Below are 14,779 nucleotides of genomic sequence, written 5' to 3' on the forward strand. Positions count from 1 at the left end.
GAGTGTATGCTAACATCATTTTAAAATTGTGTTTGCATATTTGAATGTTTATGTTGAGTTATTAGGCTTAAAATTTATTTTTTAAAATGACCCATTTATAAATGGGTATATGTTATATTTGTTGCTGTTCAGTCATTCACTCATGTCTGACTCTCTGTGAACCCATGGACCACTGCATGCCAGGCCCTTATATCCTCCACTACCTCTTGAGGTCTGTCCAAATTCATGTTTGCTGTATATGTCCATATGTGCATGTATATGTATGTATACACATATACACACATATATTTGTATGTGACCTTTATACAAAGTGTAAAGTGAGATTTTTTAATGATAAATTTTAAAAATTCTGTTTTAAAAGCACCATCTTGTTCCTTTGTAGATACTGTTAAGTCATTTCAGTTGTGCCCGACTCTTTGTGACCCCATTTTGGCATTTTCTTGGCAAAGACACTGGAGTGGTTGGCCATTTCCTTCTCCGGTGTGTCTCCCTTTTACAGATGAGGAACCAAGGCACATAAGGGCTAAGTGACTTGCCCAGGGTGACAAAGCTAGTGGCCACATTTGAACTCAGATCTTCCTGACTCCAGGCCTAGTGCTTGATCCTCTTCGCCACCTAGCTACCCCTCTTGTTCCTAAGCAGACCAGCAGAATTTTATTTGCACTAGACACACAATAGGAAGTAAAACCCATCAAAATACCCCATGATACAGAGTAAGCACAACTACCTGGTTGCTTGTGGTAGGTGAGTTCTCTGCTTGTGAGACAAAACCATCGTTTTTTGAAATTCTTTTTTCCAATCCGATTTCTTCCCTGAGCTCTTTTGTACATTTCACTGTTAAAACAATGGAGATATTTAGGCCTATAGACTCACTTGTGAATTCAATATATGGTAATATTGTCCCTTACATTTTAAGTAACTTAAACAGCTGTGTGTCTAATAACAATTTTGGAAGACTATCTTCACCTATCTCACATAGACTGAATTTTGTACTTGAATACTAAGGCATAAGATTGTTACCATTTTAGTACCTGTACTGATGTTACAAAGCATAAAAGGGTTGGCTGCATGCTTCTGGGATTAAAGGCAATTGCAGATCGATGTAGTAAAGATATCAAGTATTACCACCATCACCTTATATTTGTTCAGTAATTTTAACTTTTTAAGAAACAAACGATGTAGGTAGGAAATGTACTATTCATGCATAAGACAGATGAAGAAATTGTGACAAGAGTTATGTGAATTTAGTTAAAGTAATGCAGCTAGTCAGTGGCAGAGTTGGGCAGGACTAAATCTCCATAGGTTTCTGGCTCCCACCAGCTCATACACTCATGCACTAGAACATGATGTTGAATGTCCTTCCTGTAACACTACTTAAAATAAATAAATGAATGAATGAATACACATAGATACACACACACACACAGAACACACTTGATTAAATTAGTAAATTACCCTTCTTTTAGATGTACTGGCTCACTCATACCACTGGGTTCTTTACTTTCAGTAGATGAAATTTCTTCCAAGAACTAAGTGAAGAGGAAAGAGTTTACATAAAAATCACTGACATACTGAAATTACATTATAAAAAGTGAGACTATTCCTCAAATCCAATTTATAATACAACTTATTCACTATAAAGGCAACAGAAATTTAATAAACAAAGATTGCATAGCACAAACATTCCAAACTTATATGCTCTAAAACTTAATTTTTATGGGAAAACATATCCTGCACCATGGCAAGAAAAGAATGTAGTGATTTAGATCAATAGGTCCTACGGTTACAGTCACACAGGCATGCCATGGAGCCATGTGGTCAGGAAAAGCTTTTCAAACCACTGGCCACCTGGATTCCAGGGAGAAAAGAACACTGACTGATAACTATATTTCTTCGGAGCCAGGCATTTAAGAAGAAGCAAAGAGTGGCTTCGAGGAACAATTCTTACTGTGGGGTCCAAAGAGGTCCCTTACTATCTTGGTGGCTACTTGCATGTCCCCAAGATATGTTGGACTATGTCTAATTTGATAAAACTGTCAGTTTTGGGGCTGGAAAGAAACTTTGGGGTTCCACAGTACATCGTCTTTATTTTACAGAGAGGAAGCAGAAGACCAGAGAGGTAAAGCCACTTCCTCATGGTTACAAAGAGGCAGAGCTCAAATTCAACCTAGACCTGCTGACACCTAATCCAACATCCTTCCATTATGTCACCCTCTCTGTTATTTCCATTAACAGTCAGGCTATGTGACTCTTCAACCCAGGTCCCCTCCAGCCAACAAATAAAAACTGCTGGGTTCCTTCCCATGGATATTTACTTTTTGCTCCTTTGAATGGAATCCTTCATAAGTAACAAGGGTATTGAGGGAGAAAAAGACAAAGAATCTTGTGTATCTGGGGAATTTAAGTCCTTGAGTATAGGCATCCAGGAGAATTAGAAGGATTCTCCAAGTAACTACCTCATTTCTTTGTGGCCCACAAATGACTACTCCACAAACTAGACAGAACAGAGCTACTCAAGGGCTAAGCCTCTTAATCTCAGCCTCTTTGACAAAACCTAGCAATGATGATGATTTTAGCTAACTAAAATTTAGGAACATTCTTCAGATTTTCTTCTCCTAAGGACTATCTTTTTCCATAGGCTATCAAGAACTGATAGTCAGAGATATTAAACTAGGGTAGTACAGTGTGAAAGAAGGAACCAGTTACTCCGTGACTAATGGTCTGACACCCACTGGCTGAGCTATCCTTAAGAGAGTGCCAATGAAAAGCAGACACTAAAATTCATAACATTTTGGAATTTCTAGTACACAGCCAGCCTTAACCAACAGCCATATAGAATACTAGCATATCAGGCTAAAACATCTTACCAGTCCAGGAGCCAAGAACAAAATTTGAGACTGGGGGTGGAGTATGGTGACACTCAAGGAGAACGTGAGTGGGTGATTCAGGGCATACAGAGAACAAGACTAAACTCCTACCATTCTTAAATCTTTTCTTGACTGACATTATCAACTGCATATTTTGATTATATCAGCATATGTTCAGGCATAGCCAACTTCAGAAAAAATCATTTTCTGGCACATCAGTAGCAAGAAAACACAGGGGAAAAAAGGCCACATCTTTAAAACAAAAGATAGTGCATCATAACCTTGCCAACATAAGTCAGCCCACGAGGTCTACTAATGTTTCAGCAATGTCCTAGGAATAAAAGGACAGCTTAGCTTTGGCTGTCCTTTTGAAATAAGAGAGAATTTATTTTCAAAGGCCCTGATGGCTAGCATTTTTAGTTTCAAAAAACTATCATTTTTCTTGTTTTGAAATGAACCCTACCAATTTCATCTTTCTGTCATCATTTTAATTTATGGAATGCTGCCTCAGAGTATGACATACTGGCAACGCCCAAAAATAGTCTTTAGTGTAACAGAATTTCTTATCTTCGGAGGTATTAAAACACTGTACGCATAATTCTATAACTAAAAACACATTAAAAATAATTTCAGAAATGGAAGGACCTTCAGAAACCATCACCTTGAGCCCCTAACTAAACACAAATCTGACTTCTGATACATCCTTCCTCCTGTTTTCTCCCCACTTGGGCAAGTGACAAACTCCCTGGGCCTTAACAATAAAACAAGTGGGCTGGATAAGATGGCCTCTGAGGTCAATGCTTCTAAGATGAACAACTGGTCATTTAGCTTTAACTGATTGCTTCAGTAAAGTGGAACCCTTAATTGCCAGGATGTCTTTCCTTATGTCAAGTTAAAATCTGCCTCTTTGTGTCTTCTTAATTCTGCTCTGGGACCAAGGAGAACTCGTGTGACAGTTCTTCAAACACCTGAAGACAGCTCTTATGTCCCCTCTCCCACATCCAAGTCTCCTCTTCTCTAAGTGAAATGTCCGTTGTCCCTTCAATCAATCTTGATATGGCATGGTCTTGAGTCACTTGGACATCCTTCTCTGATGGTGTTTCAGTTTAAAATGTGGCACCCAGAAACGAATACAGCATTCCAGATATGACCTGACCCAAGCTGAGAGCAGCAGGACCACTGTATTCTTCACTCTAGACAGCATACCTCTTTTAATACAAGCTAAGCTACTTTTGGGCTGTCAAGTCGTAGTTAACTCACGATGAGATTTCAGTCTGCTCAGACCCCTAGAACTTTTTCGTGGAAACTGAGCCTTGTCTTCCCTCAATCTACAAAACCTAAGTACAGTATCTTACACTTATTCCTATTACACGTTGTGTTGGCAACCAAAAATGGGCTCTTTAGCACTTAGTCAACAAGTGCCCTTGACTAGTTTGGCTCCCCTGAACTGAATGCTGTTTGTATGTTGGACTGGAGTAAGCTTGTCAGCCCCTTCACCTTGCTTCCCTTGCTTAAGCTGATGGAAAGAACCTGTGCTTTCCCGGTCAACCCCTTCACCTTGCTTAAGCAGATTGAAAGAACCTTTGCTTTCCCCGGTGTACCTTACACCCCCGCAGAAGCCGGATGGTTAAAAACAGCTTCCGTTGGAGCCAGAGGCTGCTATAGCTACAGCCACAGCCGAAGCTGAAGCAGGAGCTGCCAGTAGCAGAGCTGACCTACGGGAGGAAGCTGAACAAGGACTTGAAGCCAGTGGGTAATCTTTTTACCACAGAGGGGGAAGCATGATTTTGTTTTACACCATCATGCTTCTCTGTAGCCTCCTGGTTACTCTTGTAAGGCGTACTTATTGGGCCTGGAAGCTTTTGATCAATATGTCAAAATGGGGATGCTGGTTCATGGGTTGGTTACTGTGGAGCCTAAATACATGCTTTGATTCTTCTGCCTCCTACTTTGAGAGTTTCTTATATCCGGCGGTTCCGAACCTTTCAGACATATATATGATCCTCTTTGAGATTGTAAACTCTGCCCTCCTAATACACACGTCATCCTAATTGACTTGACCCACTGTTCTGGCATGCTAAGATCATGACACTGGCTTTGTCATTTAATGTACTTGATTTCTCTCTGAATTTTATGTCATTTGTAAATGCGACAAGCATGTCATTAATGCCTCCACATTCGAGCCACTGAAGGGCCACGGAGAGGTCCCTTGGTCACTAGTATATTGTGGGCCTCTCTCCTAGTTGATACCAAACCATGAACGACTGTTCTCTTTGGTCTGATTGTTCAACTAATTCAAAATCCACCTTGTCTATACTCTATGCCTCTCCATCTTGCCCACAAGGATAAACGGATAATAAGACTTCATCAAATAGTAGGCTAAAATGTCCTCTATGAGTCTTTCAAGCATTATTAGTAAGGCAAATCATGTCGAAAATCAGCAGATTTTTCAGAGTAAGGGCTTGAAATATTGAGTATTCTTTCGATGTGCTTTTTACCGTGAGGTACAGTCATTGCTTTCATTTAATGGAAATCTCATGTTCTCATATATAGTGATGTACATACATTACCAATTGTAATTTTTTCCATTAACTTACTTTGTCTTACCTAATATTCACTGACTTTAAAGTATTATATTTGAAAATAGAGTCTTTAGAAATATCCTGTGAGTAGAACTTTTCATTAAACCAGACCAACCTCTCTTACCCTTAATCGTTCTATAATAGTGATGGTTGTTTATTTATTTTTGGACTGCACATTGAGACAAAGGCATTGTTGGCTTCCAGCGTTGAATGACTTACTGCTTTATAGCACAGAAAGAAAGTTTTTGCCTTTCATGTACTGAAGGGTTTTAAAGTTTAAAAAAGAAATTAAATTTAGCTTTAACCTTGAAAACAACATGAAGAAGTTTGGAGAAAATGATAAAAATAATCCACAGAAAAATATTTATTTTTACCTCTCATATTTCAGAAATACTATTTTATTAATTCAATTAGACATGGTAAAGAATTCTTAAGTATTAACAGAGAACAATATTATCATACCTTCTTAACTGCTTCAATATACCGCTCTTCTTGAAACATTTTGAAAAACTCACACATGAACGTCTCTTTGAAACTTGACTAAGAAACAAAACAGGATTTCTGTTAGTAGAAGCCTAAATATATCAGCACAACACGATTCATATACCACAAGACAAAACACGAGGGAGTCAAAAAGGCAATGGAACAGGATGACTAGGAAAGAGGTCTGGTAAATGAATGGGGTGAGCAGGCTTATGGTCCATCCGTCTAACCTTTCACTAGATTTCTTCCATCTCCTAGCCTTCAGAGACCACAATGAACCTCTGCAAAGGGCTGCACAGGGAAGGCATGTACTGGAAGACTGCTGTGTTTTGTCTATCATTATTTGCAGGAAGGTAGGGTGAAGGGATGAGAAGGAAAGGATCTGTGGTTGTGATAGCTACAGAGTTGAAAATGGCTATATCAGAAAGTCAGGATGACTACACTCACCTTGCTTTTAGACAGACTTCCCCAACTTCCCAAAGTCTGAATGGCTTTTGAGATGAGAGTTAATGTTCTAATTGTCTGTGCATCCTAAAGAATTTTCAAAAGAAGCAATTAGGTTCTTGACAAGGTATCAATAAATATATTTTATGTCCGAAGTAGAATGACAGGTCAAGAAGCCTATTTTTTTCCCCCCAAAGCAGTAGGGTAAAAAAGTAGAGTAGAATAAATCTAAGTCAATGATTCAACTGAAAAAGGAGATTATTTCAGGCTCAAATCATAAACTGGAAAAATTAAAGACTAGAGAGTTCTAGTGAAATGGAAAATTTCTCCTGAAGAGGTCAGATTTTAAAAGACAATTACTTAACCAATGAATATACATTAAGCATATTATCCCTTTCCTTAAGTTTCTGGTACACTACACCTACTTACTCAGTTTTAGGATGTTCACCTTATCTCCTTTTTCTACTTTTATCTGAAAATAACAGTTCATAAACATACTCTGTTCAATGGTCTTATATATATTCAGTGGTTTCCATGGAACTCATGACCAACCTTTCTAGCTATAGTAATAAGAGAGAAACTAAAGGACTAAATATCAGCAAACATGGAAAAACCTTGGAAATTAATAATGAATTTAAATGGGAAGGAGAGAGAATCACAAAGGAGAGCTAAGGAAGAGGAATTAAAGGATCTTAAGGGTAGTCATTAAATATATCACATACAATTGTGTGTGTGTATGTATGTCTTTGCTTATATCACCATTTAAATTTATTCACAAGATTCTCTTTAATCCTCAACTAGATAAGGGCACCTGGAATTCTACTTACACATGCAAAGTTCTTCTACAATTCTCTGTCAAAACGATAAAATTCTTTAAAACTGTTACAAGGTTAATTTCAAATTTGGTGTTAAACTCAATATTCCATCTAAGTTCAATTATCTTTCCTGAACAGAAGAAGAGAGCAAAGGCCATCCTAGGTGCCATAGTAAAACAAAAAAGAAATAAGGCACAGAGTCAGAAGGTTGGGCTATCACCTCAGTGTCAACCTTAGGAAATCTGTAAAATAGGGATATACTACTTGTACTACTGACCTTTCAGGGTTATTGTGGAGAAAAAGTGGAGGAAGAAATCATTATGCAAATTGCATAATGTTATAAAAATGTGAGCTATTACTCTGCCCCATTACAGCAGGCTCCTGTTATTTCAGGTCCTGGACCCTAACTGGTGGCTGGCAATCCTCTTATTTATTTCTTGATGATTTTCGGTTTGTTACATTCTTCACATTATTTATTTTAAACCATTTTGATGCTGGTCAGAAGATTACCCAAAAGATTACCTACCTCCTACTTTACTAAAAAGGTTGAGCACATTTGATGTGAGCTCCCTTATACATTTTTCTCTTCACCTTAAAAATAATTTCTTCCTCCCTCAAATGAAAAGATACCCCCCTCCTTTCAACAGCAACTCCACCCATGTCCCCAAATCATAAGACAATTCTATCTTTGCTTTCTCTAGTATCTTTATATAGTCTCTGTTTTTACATTATCTTCTAATAAATACATCATGGTTTTTCCTGTTTGGAAAGAAAACCTTAGCTGAACTGCTTCTTTCCTCTGCTTCCCCCCAAAATGAAAATGACTTTTTTTTTTTTACCTTTACCACCAAATTTCTCAAGAATGGTTTACTATACTAACTTCCTTGGTTACTTTAGTAACCCATTCTTCCTCAGTCCCCAGTAATATACCTTTTACCCCCCAATCTTATCCTGAAACTGTTCTTTAAAGGTCACCAATGATCTCCTAATCAAGAAATTCAATGGCCTATTGTCACTCCTTACTTTCTCTGATCTCTCCACGACCTGCAACAATATTACTGATTATGTCATCAATGACATTCTCTCCTCTCTGGCTTCTTTCAAAGCTCTTAAATACTGATCAGACTTCCATTTGGATATCCTACTACCATCAATGTGTAAAAGGTCTATTTATCCTTCTCTTCCTCATCTCTCTCAACCCAGAGGAATCATACCTTGTGGTTGAAGCCTCTGCAGGAGTATTCTGTTCTTACCTTCTCTACCCTTTAGAGGGAACTTTGGCTTACAAACCCTCTTTTCTTAGATCCATGTTTAGTTCAGTACTTTACTTGGGCAGGTCTAACTAAAATTTAATGTGTAAGTGCATTTTTGAGAAAGTGGAAACTACATATTGTATACATAAACTTTGATATTTTTGCCAAGGGATCATGCAACGATTATATACTAGAAAATTGCTGAAACAATATCTGTTTCTGGCTGCGTCCTTTGCTGCCCTGACCTACTGGTGTGGTGTACTGCTAGTCAGCAGGGACCCTCCCGACCCACAGGGGGGCCAGGTCCAGGGTACATGAGCAGGTCACTTTAGTCTTGATCTAAGTGTCTATCTGTAGTCTGTTATACACCTTCTCCACCAGAATGAAGGTACAGAGAAGAGCTGGTCAGTACTTTTTTTTGAGGTACCGTGAATACCAACATAAAACAAAGTCAATTAATTGTTTTCTCATGAAAAGTCAAAAGAAAGAGATAATGGTAATAGAGTAGGTATATGAATATATTTTATGCAAAGAGGAGAATAAACATAACCTGTACACAACTGCACAGAAATTTAGGCCCCAAACTGTCACGGCATACCAAAGTTGAGTAAAGAATAAAAAGGGCACCTCTTTAGGTGCTATCATATGAACTGTGATGATAGTTGTTATATCCATTATGAGGATCTTCAAGCCTCAGAACACTCTCTTCTCTTCACTCTCTTCTCTTTCTTTACTTTGTCTTCAGGAGTTGGGATGAACTTCTTCTTGGCCCAAGGTTAAGTCTGTTACAGCACTTGGGTCCCTGATCTCATTCCACCTGGGGCCTTGCTCCACTGATCATTCCTGACTCTATTCATTTTCAACCTTGCTCTCTGTTGGTTCCTCCATTCTAGAAAATCTATCATCTTAACTCTCTCCTTTCCTTCAAAGCTAAACTTAACAAAAGAGCATTTGAATTTTGCTGCTTTTACTTCAGCATCAACTCGGTCTCCAACCTCCTGTAATGTAACTTCAGTCTGTTATCACTCTTGAAACCCCTCCCTCCAAGGTCACCAATAACCATTTAAGCATTAGGATCCAACAAAACTCCTACCTACCTGGCTCTTCCTTCTCAAGTCCTTTGTTGGTTCCTCTTCCTTCCTCATCTCCCAAATACGTGAACCTCCAGGTTGGGGGGTATGTATGTATGTATACATGTGTGTGTGTGTGTATGTGTGTGTGTGTATACACATACGTATATATGTGTGTATATATATATATATTTTTTACACACACACACACACACACACACACTCTTTGCTTTAACAATTTCATTCACCCTCATAGATTCAATTGTCACTTCTACACAGATGACTCCAAAGCCTCTTGATCCAGCTTTAATCTTTCCTGTGAACTCTTATTACAAATTGCCTTGTGGCACAGCTCCACCTGGCCAGTTCCTCAAACTTAAAACGTCCAAAGACAAATATTTTTCTCAATAAAACCTGTCTTAGTCCTAACTTCCTGTTTCTGTTGAAGGCATGGAGCAAAATACTGGCAGCACCTTTAACTCTTCTTTCTCCCCAATGCCAATCACCCACTCCATGTCCAATCAGCTGCCACATCTATCTATTCCATCTTTATAATATTTTGTACATCTATGGGCTATACACAACTTTTATCTAGATGATTATAATGGACTCCTAAATGCTTTCCTTACCTATGGTATCTTCTCTCAGTAATCTATTCCTCATACAGGTGCAAATCTACCTATGTTCCTAATAGAGAGGCCTCACTCTATCATTCTTTTAACTAAAAACCTTCCATGGTTTCTCACTGTGTATAAAATAAAATACAAAGTCCTTAGTTTAGCATTCAAGGCCTTCTAGAATCTAATTTTGATCTATCTTTCCAGCAGTATTTCATGCTGCTCATGCGCATGTACATGACTTTATGGTATCCTCGCTTGTATCTTGTTCTCTACTGCCTCATGCAGGCTGTCCACATTGTTTGGAAACACACTCTTCACTTCTATCTACTGATATATTCTTCTTCCTTCAAAGCCCAGTCCAGGTACCAATTTCTCCATAAAGTCTTTTCTGATGTCCCAGTGAAAGTGATCTGTCTCCCATTAAATTTTCTTATAGTATTCTGAATCTCCCATTTTCCCCTAATTTACTTTTTTTAACCTTGTCTTATATTTCTCTGTACACGTATATTATCCTACTAATATTGTAAGCTCTTTGGAGACAGACTTTCATTTTTCACTTTTGTATCCCTGATAGCTAGCACTTTAATGAAGGTATGAAACAAATCTTTGGATTAAATTACATGTAAATTAGCAAAGAGCAGAAGTAGGCTGTATTATGCAAGGAATAAAAACATACAAAAGTTAATATAAATGGAAATTAGGTATGAGGGAGTTAAATATTATTCAGATCATCTGGCAGCTCTGACATTATAGCTTTGGGTAATTAAACGTGGTGTTAACATTATATCAAACAAAACTATATAATTTCTAAAAACACAAAGGAGCTAATTTCTTATGGTTTAGAAAAGCCCTTATTTGTATATAATCTGTTCATTTGTTTATCATATTTTTGCATTTATTCACTTGAGGTAAAATCCTAGGAATTCAATATTGTCATTGAAAAATGTGAAAACTCATCAAAATACAGATGTAATACTTAAAGTATTTTATCCATAACAAGAAAGTTTCAAGACTTTCAATGGTTTAAGGTCCAATTTCCTTACAATTATCTATAAATGAAAGAAAGGTGAAAAATGCAGCTTTTTACCGAATAGCTCAAAAAGTTACACAAATATGAATATCCTGAACTGTCACAGAATACAACCAAAGAAATTAGTTCACTATTGTTCTTCTTCACTCTAATGAATGTGAGTAAAAAAGGAGTAAAGTTTGAACAGAAGAAACACTTACTGGATGGTGAGGTCGTAAATGAAAAGTATGAGGTGACACTACGGCTACAGCAAAGAAACGAAGAAATACAAAGCTGCTGACGGCAGAATACTGTACATGAGGGTCATCTGCAGAGAGAAATGGGGACATGGGACAGTCATGAGGGCCAACCACGAGCACATCACCAAGACGGCAAAATAAAAAGAGCCTCAACGATCATGCAAGTGAACTGTTTCCCCAAATGTGGCTCAAGAACAGGTGAAGTGATTAGGATGACTATGAAGGTCAGCTTAAACAGTCAACAAGAGAATCACTCAAAGCAGGCCATTCAAGAGGGAAACGAAATGGGGGAAATGAAAACGCCAAGCTGGTGAGAAGGTTCCAGGCCTGTGTCAGTGTGAGAAGTAGCTCATGTTTCAATAGCAGAAGTGGACTCCAGAAACGTGATAGAAAAGATAAGTAGTGTCTAGCACGACCTAGTGGCAATCCTAGAACTAGACGATGCCAGATAATCAAGTTCTCCAGCTGGTGACTAAATGGTGATTCCGTTTATGTTCTGCAGATCTGACCTTATGGACCTGACTGACAGGACCTTCAGCCTTAAGGGCTTCATATTTAACATAAAATTCAAAAGAGAGACTAACATCTACTTGAGTATCTTTCCATGGCTATTCACGTGCATGTGCCCTTGAAAACTTAAAACTGGTTAAGACAGCAAAGCTTTCCCACAGCATCTGGTTGTAGAAATACACATATACAGGAACCTATAGGCACAAACAGCTACGGCTGTCTATACTGGCTCTGTATGCTAATTGTTAAGCAGACATTTCTGCTAGAACATGCAAATATATAAAAGCAACTATTGCAATTCAACTTAAATACTGAAACTATAATAATGCCATGTGTTACAATTAGGGAGCTATCCAGAAGTAGCTGCTGCTCTTGCCATGTAAGAGCATGTTAGTAACAGACAAAGTCTATTTCAAAATGTAAAGTATGATTAGAGTTCTCTGGTGAAATCAAAAAGCCAATGAGGTATTTATTAATATAAAAAACCACTGCCTTTAAAAAAAAAGGAATTAATCAGAAAAAGATGAACTATATTTTGACTCTGAGAAGACAGATGTCTTGGGTGAATGGAAGAAGAAATAATCAAAATCTGCTGGCACTAGACTTAGGAGACATCTTTTTTTAGCAGAGTGGTTTGAGGTGGATTAGAAAACAAAAACAAAACCAAAACCCTCGGCTACTAGAAGACAGAGAAAAGTACATGGAAAGGTTAACTCCCAGATCCTTCTGGAAATGACAATCCTAGATGAGTCCTAACTTTGGCTGATCAATGATTTACAAATCTATGAGACAGGCAAATGACAACTCTCAAGATGCTATGTAGGGATTGTTTCATTCACTGCATCTGTATCCTCAGTGCCTGCCTGATGGTAGGAGACAGGAGTTACTCTTAAGATATTTCAGTAGTGTATGGAAACACAATGTCAGCCAGTGGGTACTTATTAAGTACATATTATGTGTCAGACATTGTGTAGAATGCTGAGGATACAAGGCACAAAACAGTTCCAGCTCTCTGAGAGCTCCTGGTCTAATGGGGGAGACAACAAGCTAACATCTATGTACGAACGCGATCTCTACAGATAAAATGAGGTGGAACTTTAGCTGAGACTTGAGGGAAGCCAGGAGGTAGAGAGGGGGAAAAGGTTAAAAGGAAAGCCAAAATGACAACAAAAATACACTGGTTAAAGCTCTTATCCCCTCCATGGGCTTAGAAACACTAAAGCACTAAGCACACAGTGTGTGATTGCTTCTCAACTACATACTCCTAGGGAAAAACCCAACTCCCATTGACTCAAATAAAGTATAAAGGGAAAAAGGATGGTAAACATAGCTTCTGCAGGGAGTTCTCATCAGTTCTCCCCAGATTCGTCAGTAGTTGGCAGAAGTGTAACCATTAATATATTTTCTGTCTTTGCCAGGGCCACATCTCCTAGTTATCTTTTGGTAGTTTTCACCTGCTCCTTGCCTGAAGCTGCTGTCTACACAGGCTGACAAAGACCACTTCTTAATGCTGTCATGAAACAAAACTGATAATGTGGTTTTGAATTTTTTTGTCATAAGGTTGAACTATTTGCAAACCAAATACCCAGACAATGGTACTCGAAGCACCTCAACACATTTCTTTTGGATTGGGACTATGATTTTGCTGGTATCAGTAACTTCAAGTGATGACCCTTCTTCTGCTAATGTAGAGTGGCATCTTTCTGAAAATACAGGGACCTTGTGTGGTAAAGTGACTTTTGCCAGGTCCCCTGGCTATTATGTGTCTGAGGCAGGACCTTAGCTTAGGAACTTTTAAAGTTAAACACCATGCATGGAATGTGATGTGAATGCCTGACAAAGACAAAACTAAAAGATCTGGCAATAGATGCACTTACTAGGAAATCTTTGAGCAGCCATATGTCTCAGCGAATAGAAGACGTCACACATGACAGTGGGGCAGCTCATATTGGACTGTATAATCATACTGAATAATTTTTCTACATAGTAGCGCAGATTCTCCTAGAAGAGTAAAATAACACTAAGTATTATATAACATCAACAAGGGTTTTTTTTTTTGCTCCGCACATTTTGCTTATTAAACATGACACATGCAATACAGAACATCATTACTACAAAACTACTGGATGGTATTAAGAATACTGAATCTTAAAAATTGTGCTAGCACAGAAATCCTTGGTAATTCTTAAATGCCTAATGACCTGGTTGCTGTAGATTAAACTGTCATCAGCTGTTACTATATAACTACAGAGACTTATATACAGTTTAATTCTTTCATATAGTCTACCTTCTTGACCACACAGAGGAACTTTTGGAATAAATAAACTATTCAATTCAAAGGAGGATGATTATATCTGAGAAATAGAGGGCTATGCAGTTTTAAAATACTGCCAAAAATGCATGCATTTTGTAAATTCATTCAGTTAGAAAAGGACTTAGTTCATAAGCTATTTCAAGGAGTTAAAAGGCCAAATAGTGAAGCAAAAATACATGGCCCACAGCTGGTGTGAGACAAGGGAAGCTAAAGTGTCTCAAAGGAAAGCTAGGGACAGAATTGGTGTATGTATGCATGGTGGTAGGGGCTATTCAAACCATTGCTTTTGTTCATGAATAAATCTATTTTATCAGGCTGGTGGCAGAATTAGCAAATGAGAAATGAAGTTCTTCAAATCATTCTCAAGTATGTGTTGATCACTGACCACAAACTCTGAACATAACCACAGCCTCAACTTAGTACTATTGATACGAAAATTTAAAAGAAGAAGCTAGGAAATGAAGTAAAAATTTATGAGGAAAACAATACTACATTAAGGTAACCATGAGAAATACTACTGTTAATAGCGTAATACAGAAGATGAGCTTCCCT

At 37.9% G+C, this 14,779-nt stretch overlaps 1 protein-coding gene across 2 annotated transcripts in view; it reads right to left on the reverse strand.

The window, feature by feature from the left end:
• RASA2 (RAS p21 protein activator 2) overlaps positions 1-14,779 on the reverse strand; it is a 142,412-nt gene that overhangs the window by 18,652 nt on the left and 108,981 nt on the right. The window contains exons 14-19 of one of the 2 annotated variants that reach the window (XM_036757558.1): positions 13,791-13,914; positions 11,365-11,471; positions 6,380-6,463; positions 5,912-5,989; positions 1,456-1,529; positions 725-834 (exon numbers count right to left, since the gene is read on the reverse strand). In XM_036757558.1, the coding sequence (XP_036613453.1) occupies positions 725-834; positions 1,456-1,529; positions 5,912-5,989; positions 6,380-6,463; positions 11,365-11,471; positions 13,791-13,914 (577 nt within the window). The remainder of the gene's footprint in view (positions 1-724; positions 835-1,455; positions 1,530-5,911; positions 5,990-6,379; positions 6,464-11,364; positions 11,472-13,790; positions 13,915-14,779) is intronic. The other variant, XM_036757559.1, reaches the window with a different exon arrangement.

The sequence above is a fragment of the Trichosurus vulpecula genome, chromosome 4 (genome assembly GCF_011100635.1).
Source record: "Trichosurus vulpecula isolate mTriVul1 chromosome 4, mTriVul1.pri, whole genome shotgun sequence".
In the NCBI taxonomy this organism is placed as follows: domain Eukaryota; kingdom Metazoa; phylum Chordata; class Mammalia; order Diprotodontia; family Phalangeridae; genus Trichosurus; species Trichosurus vulpecula.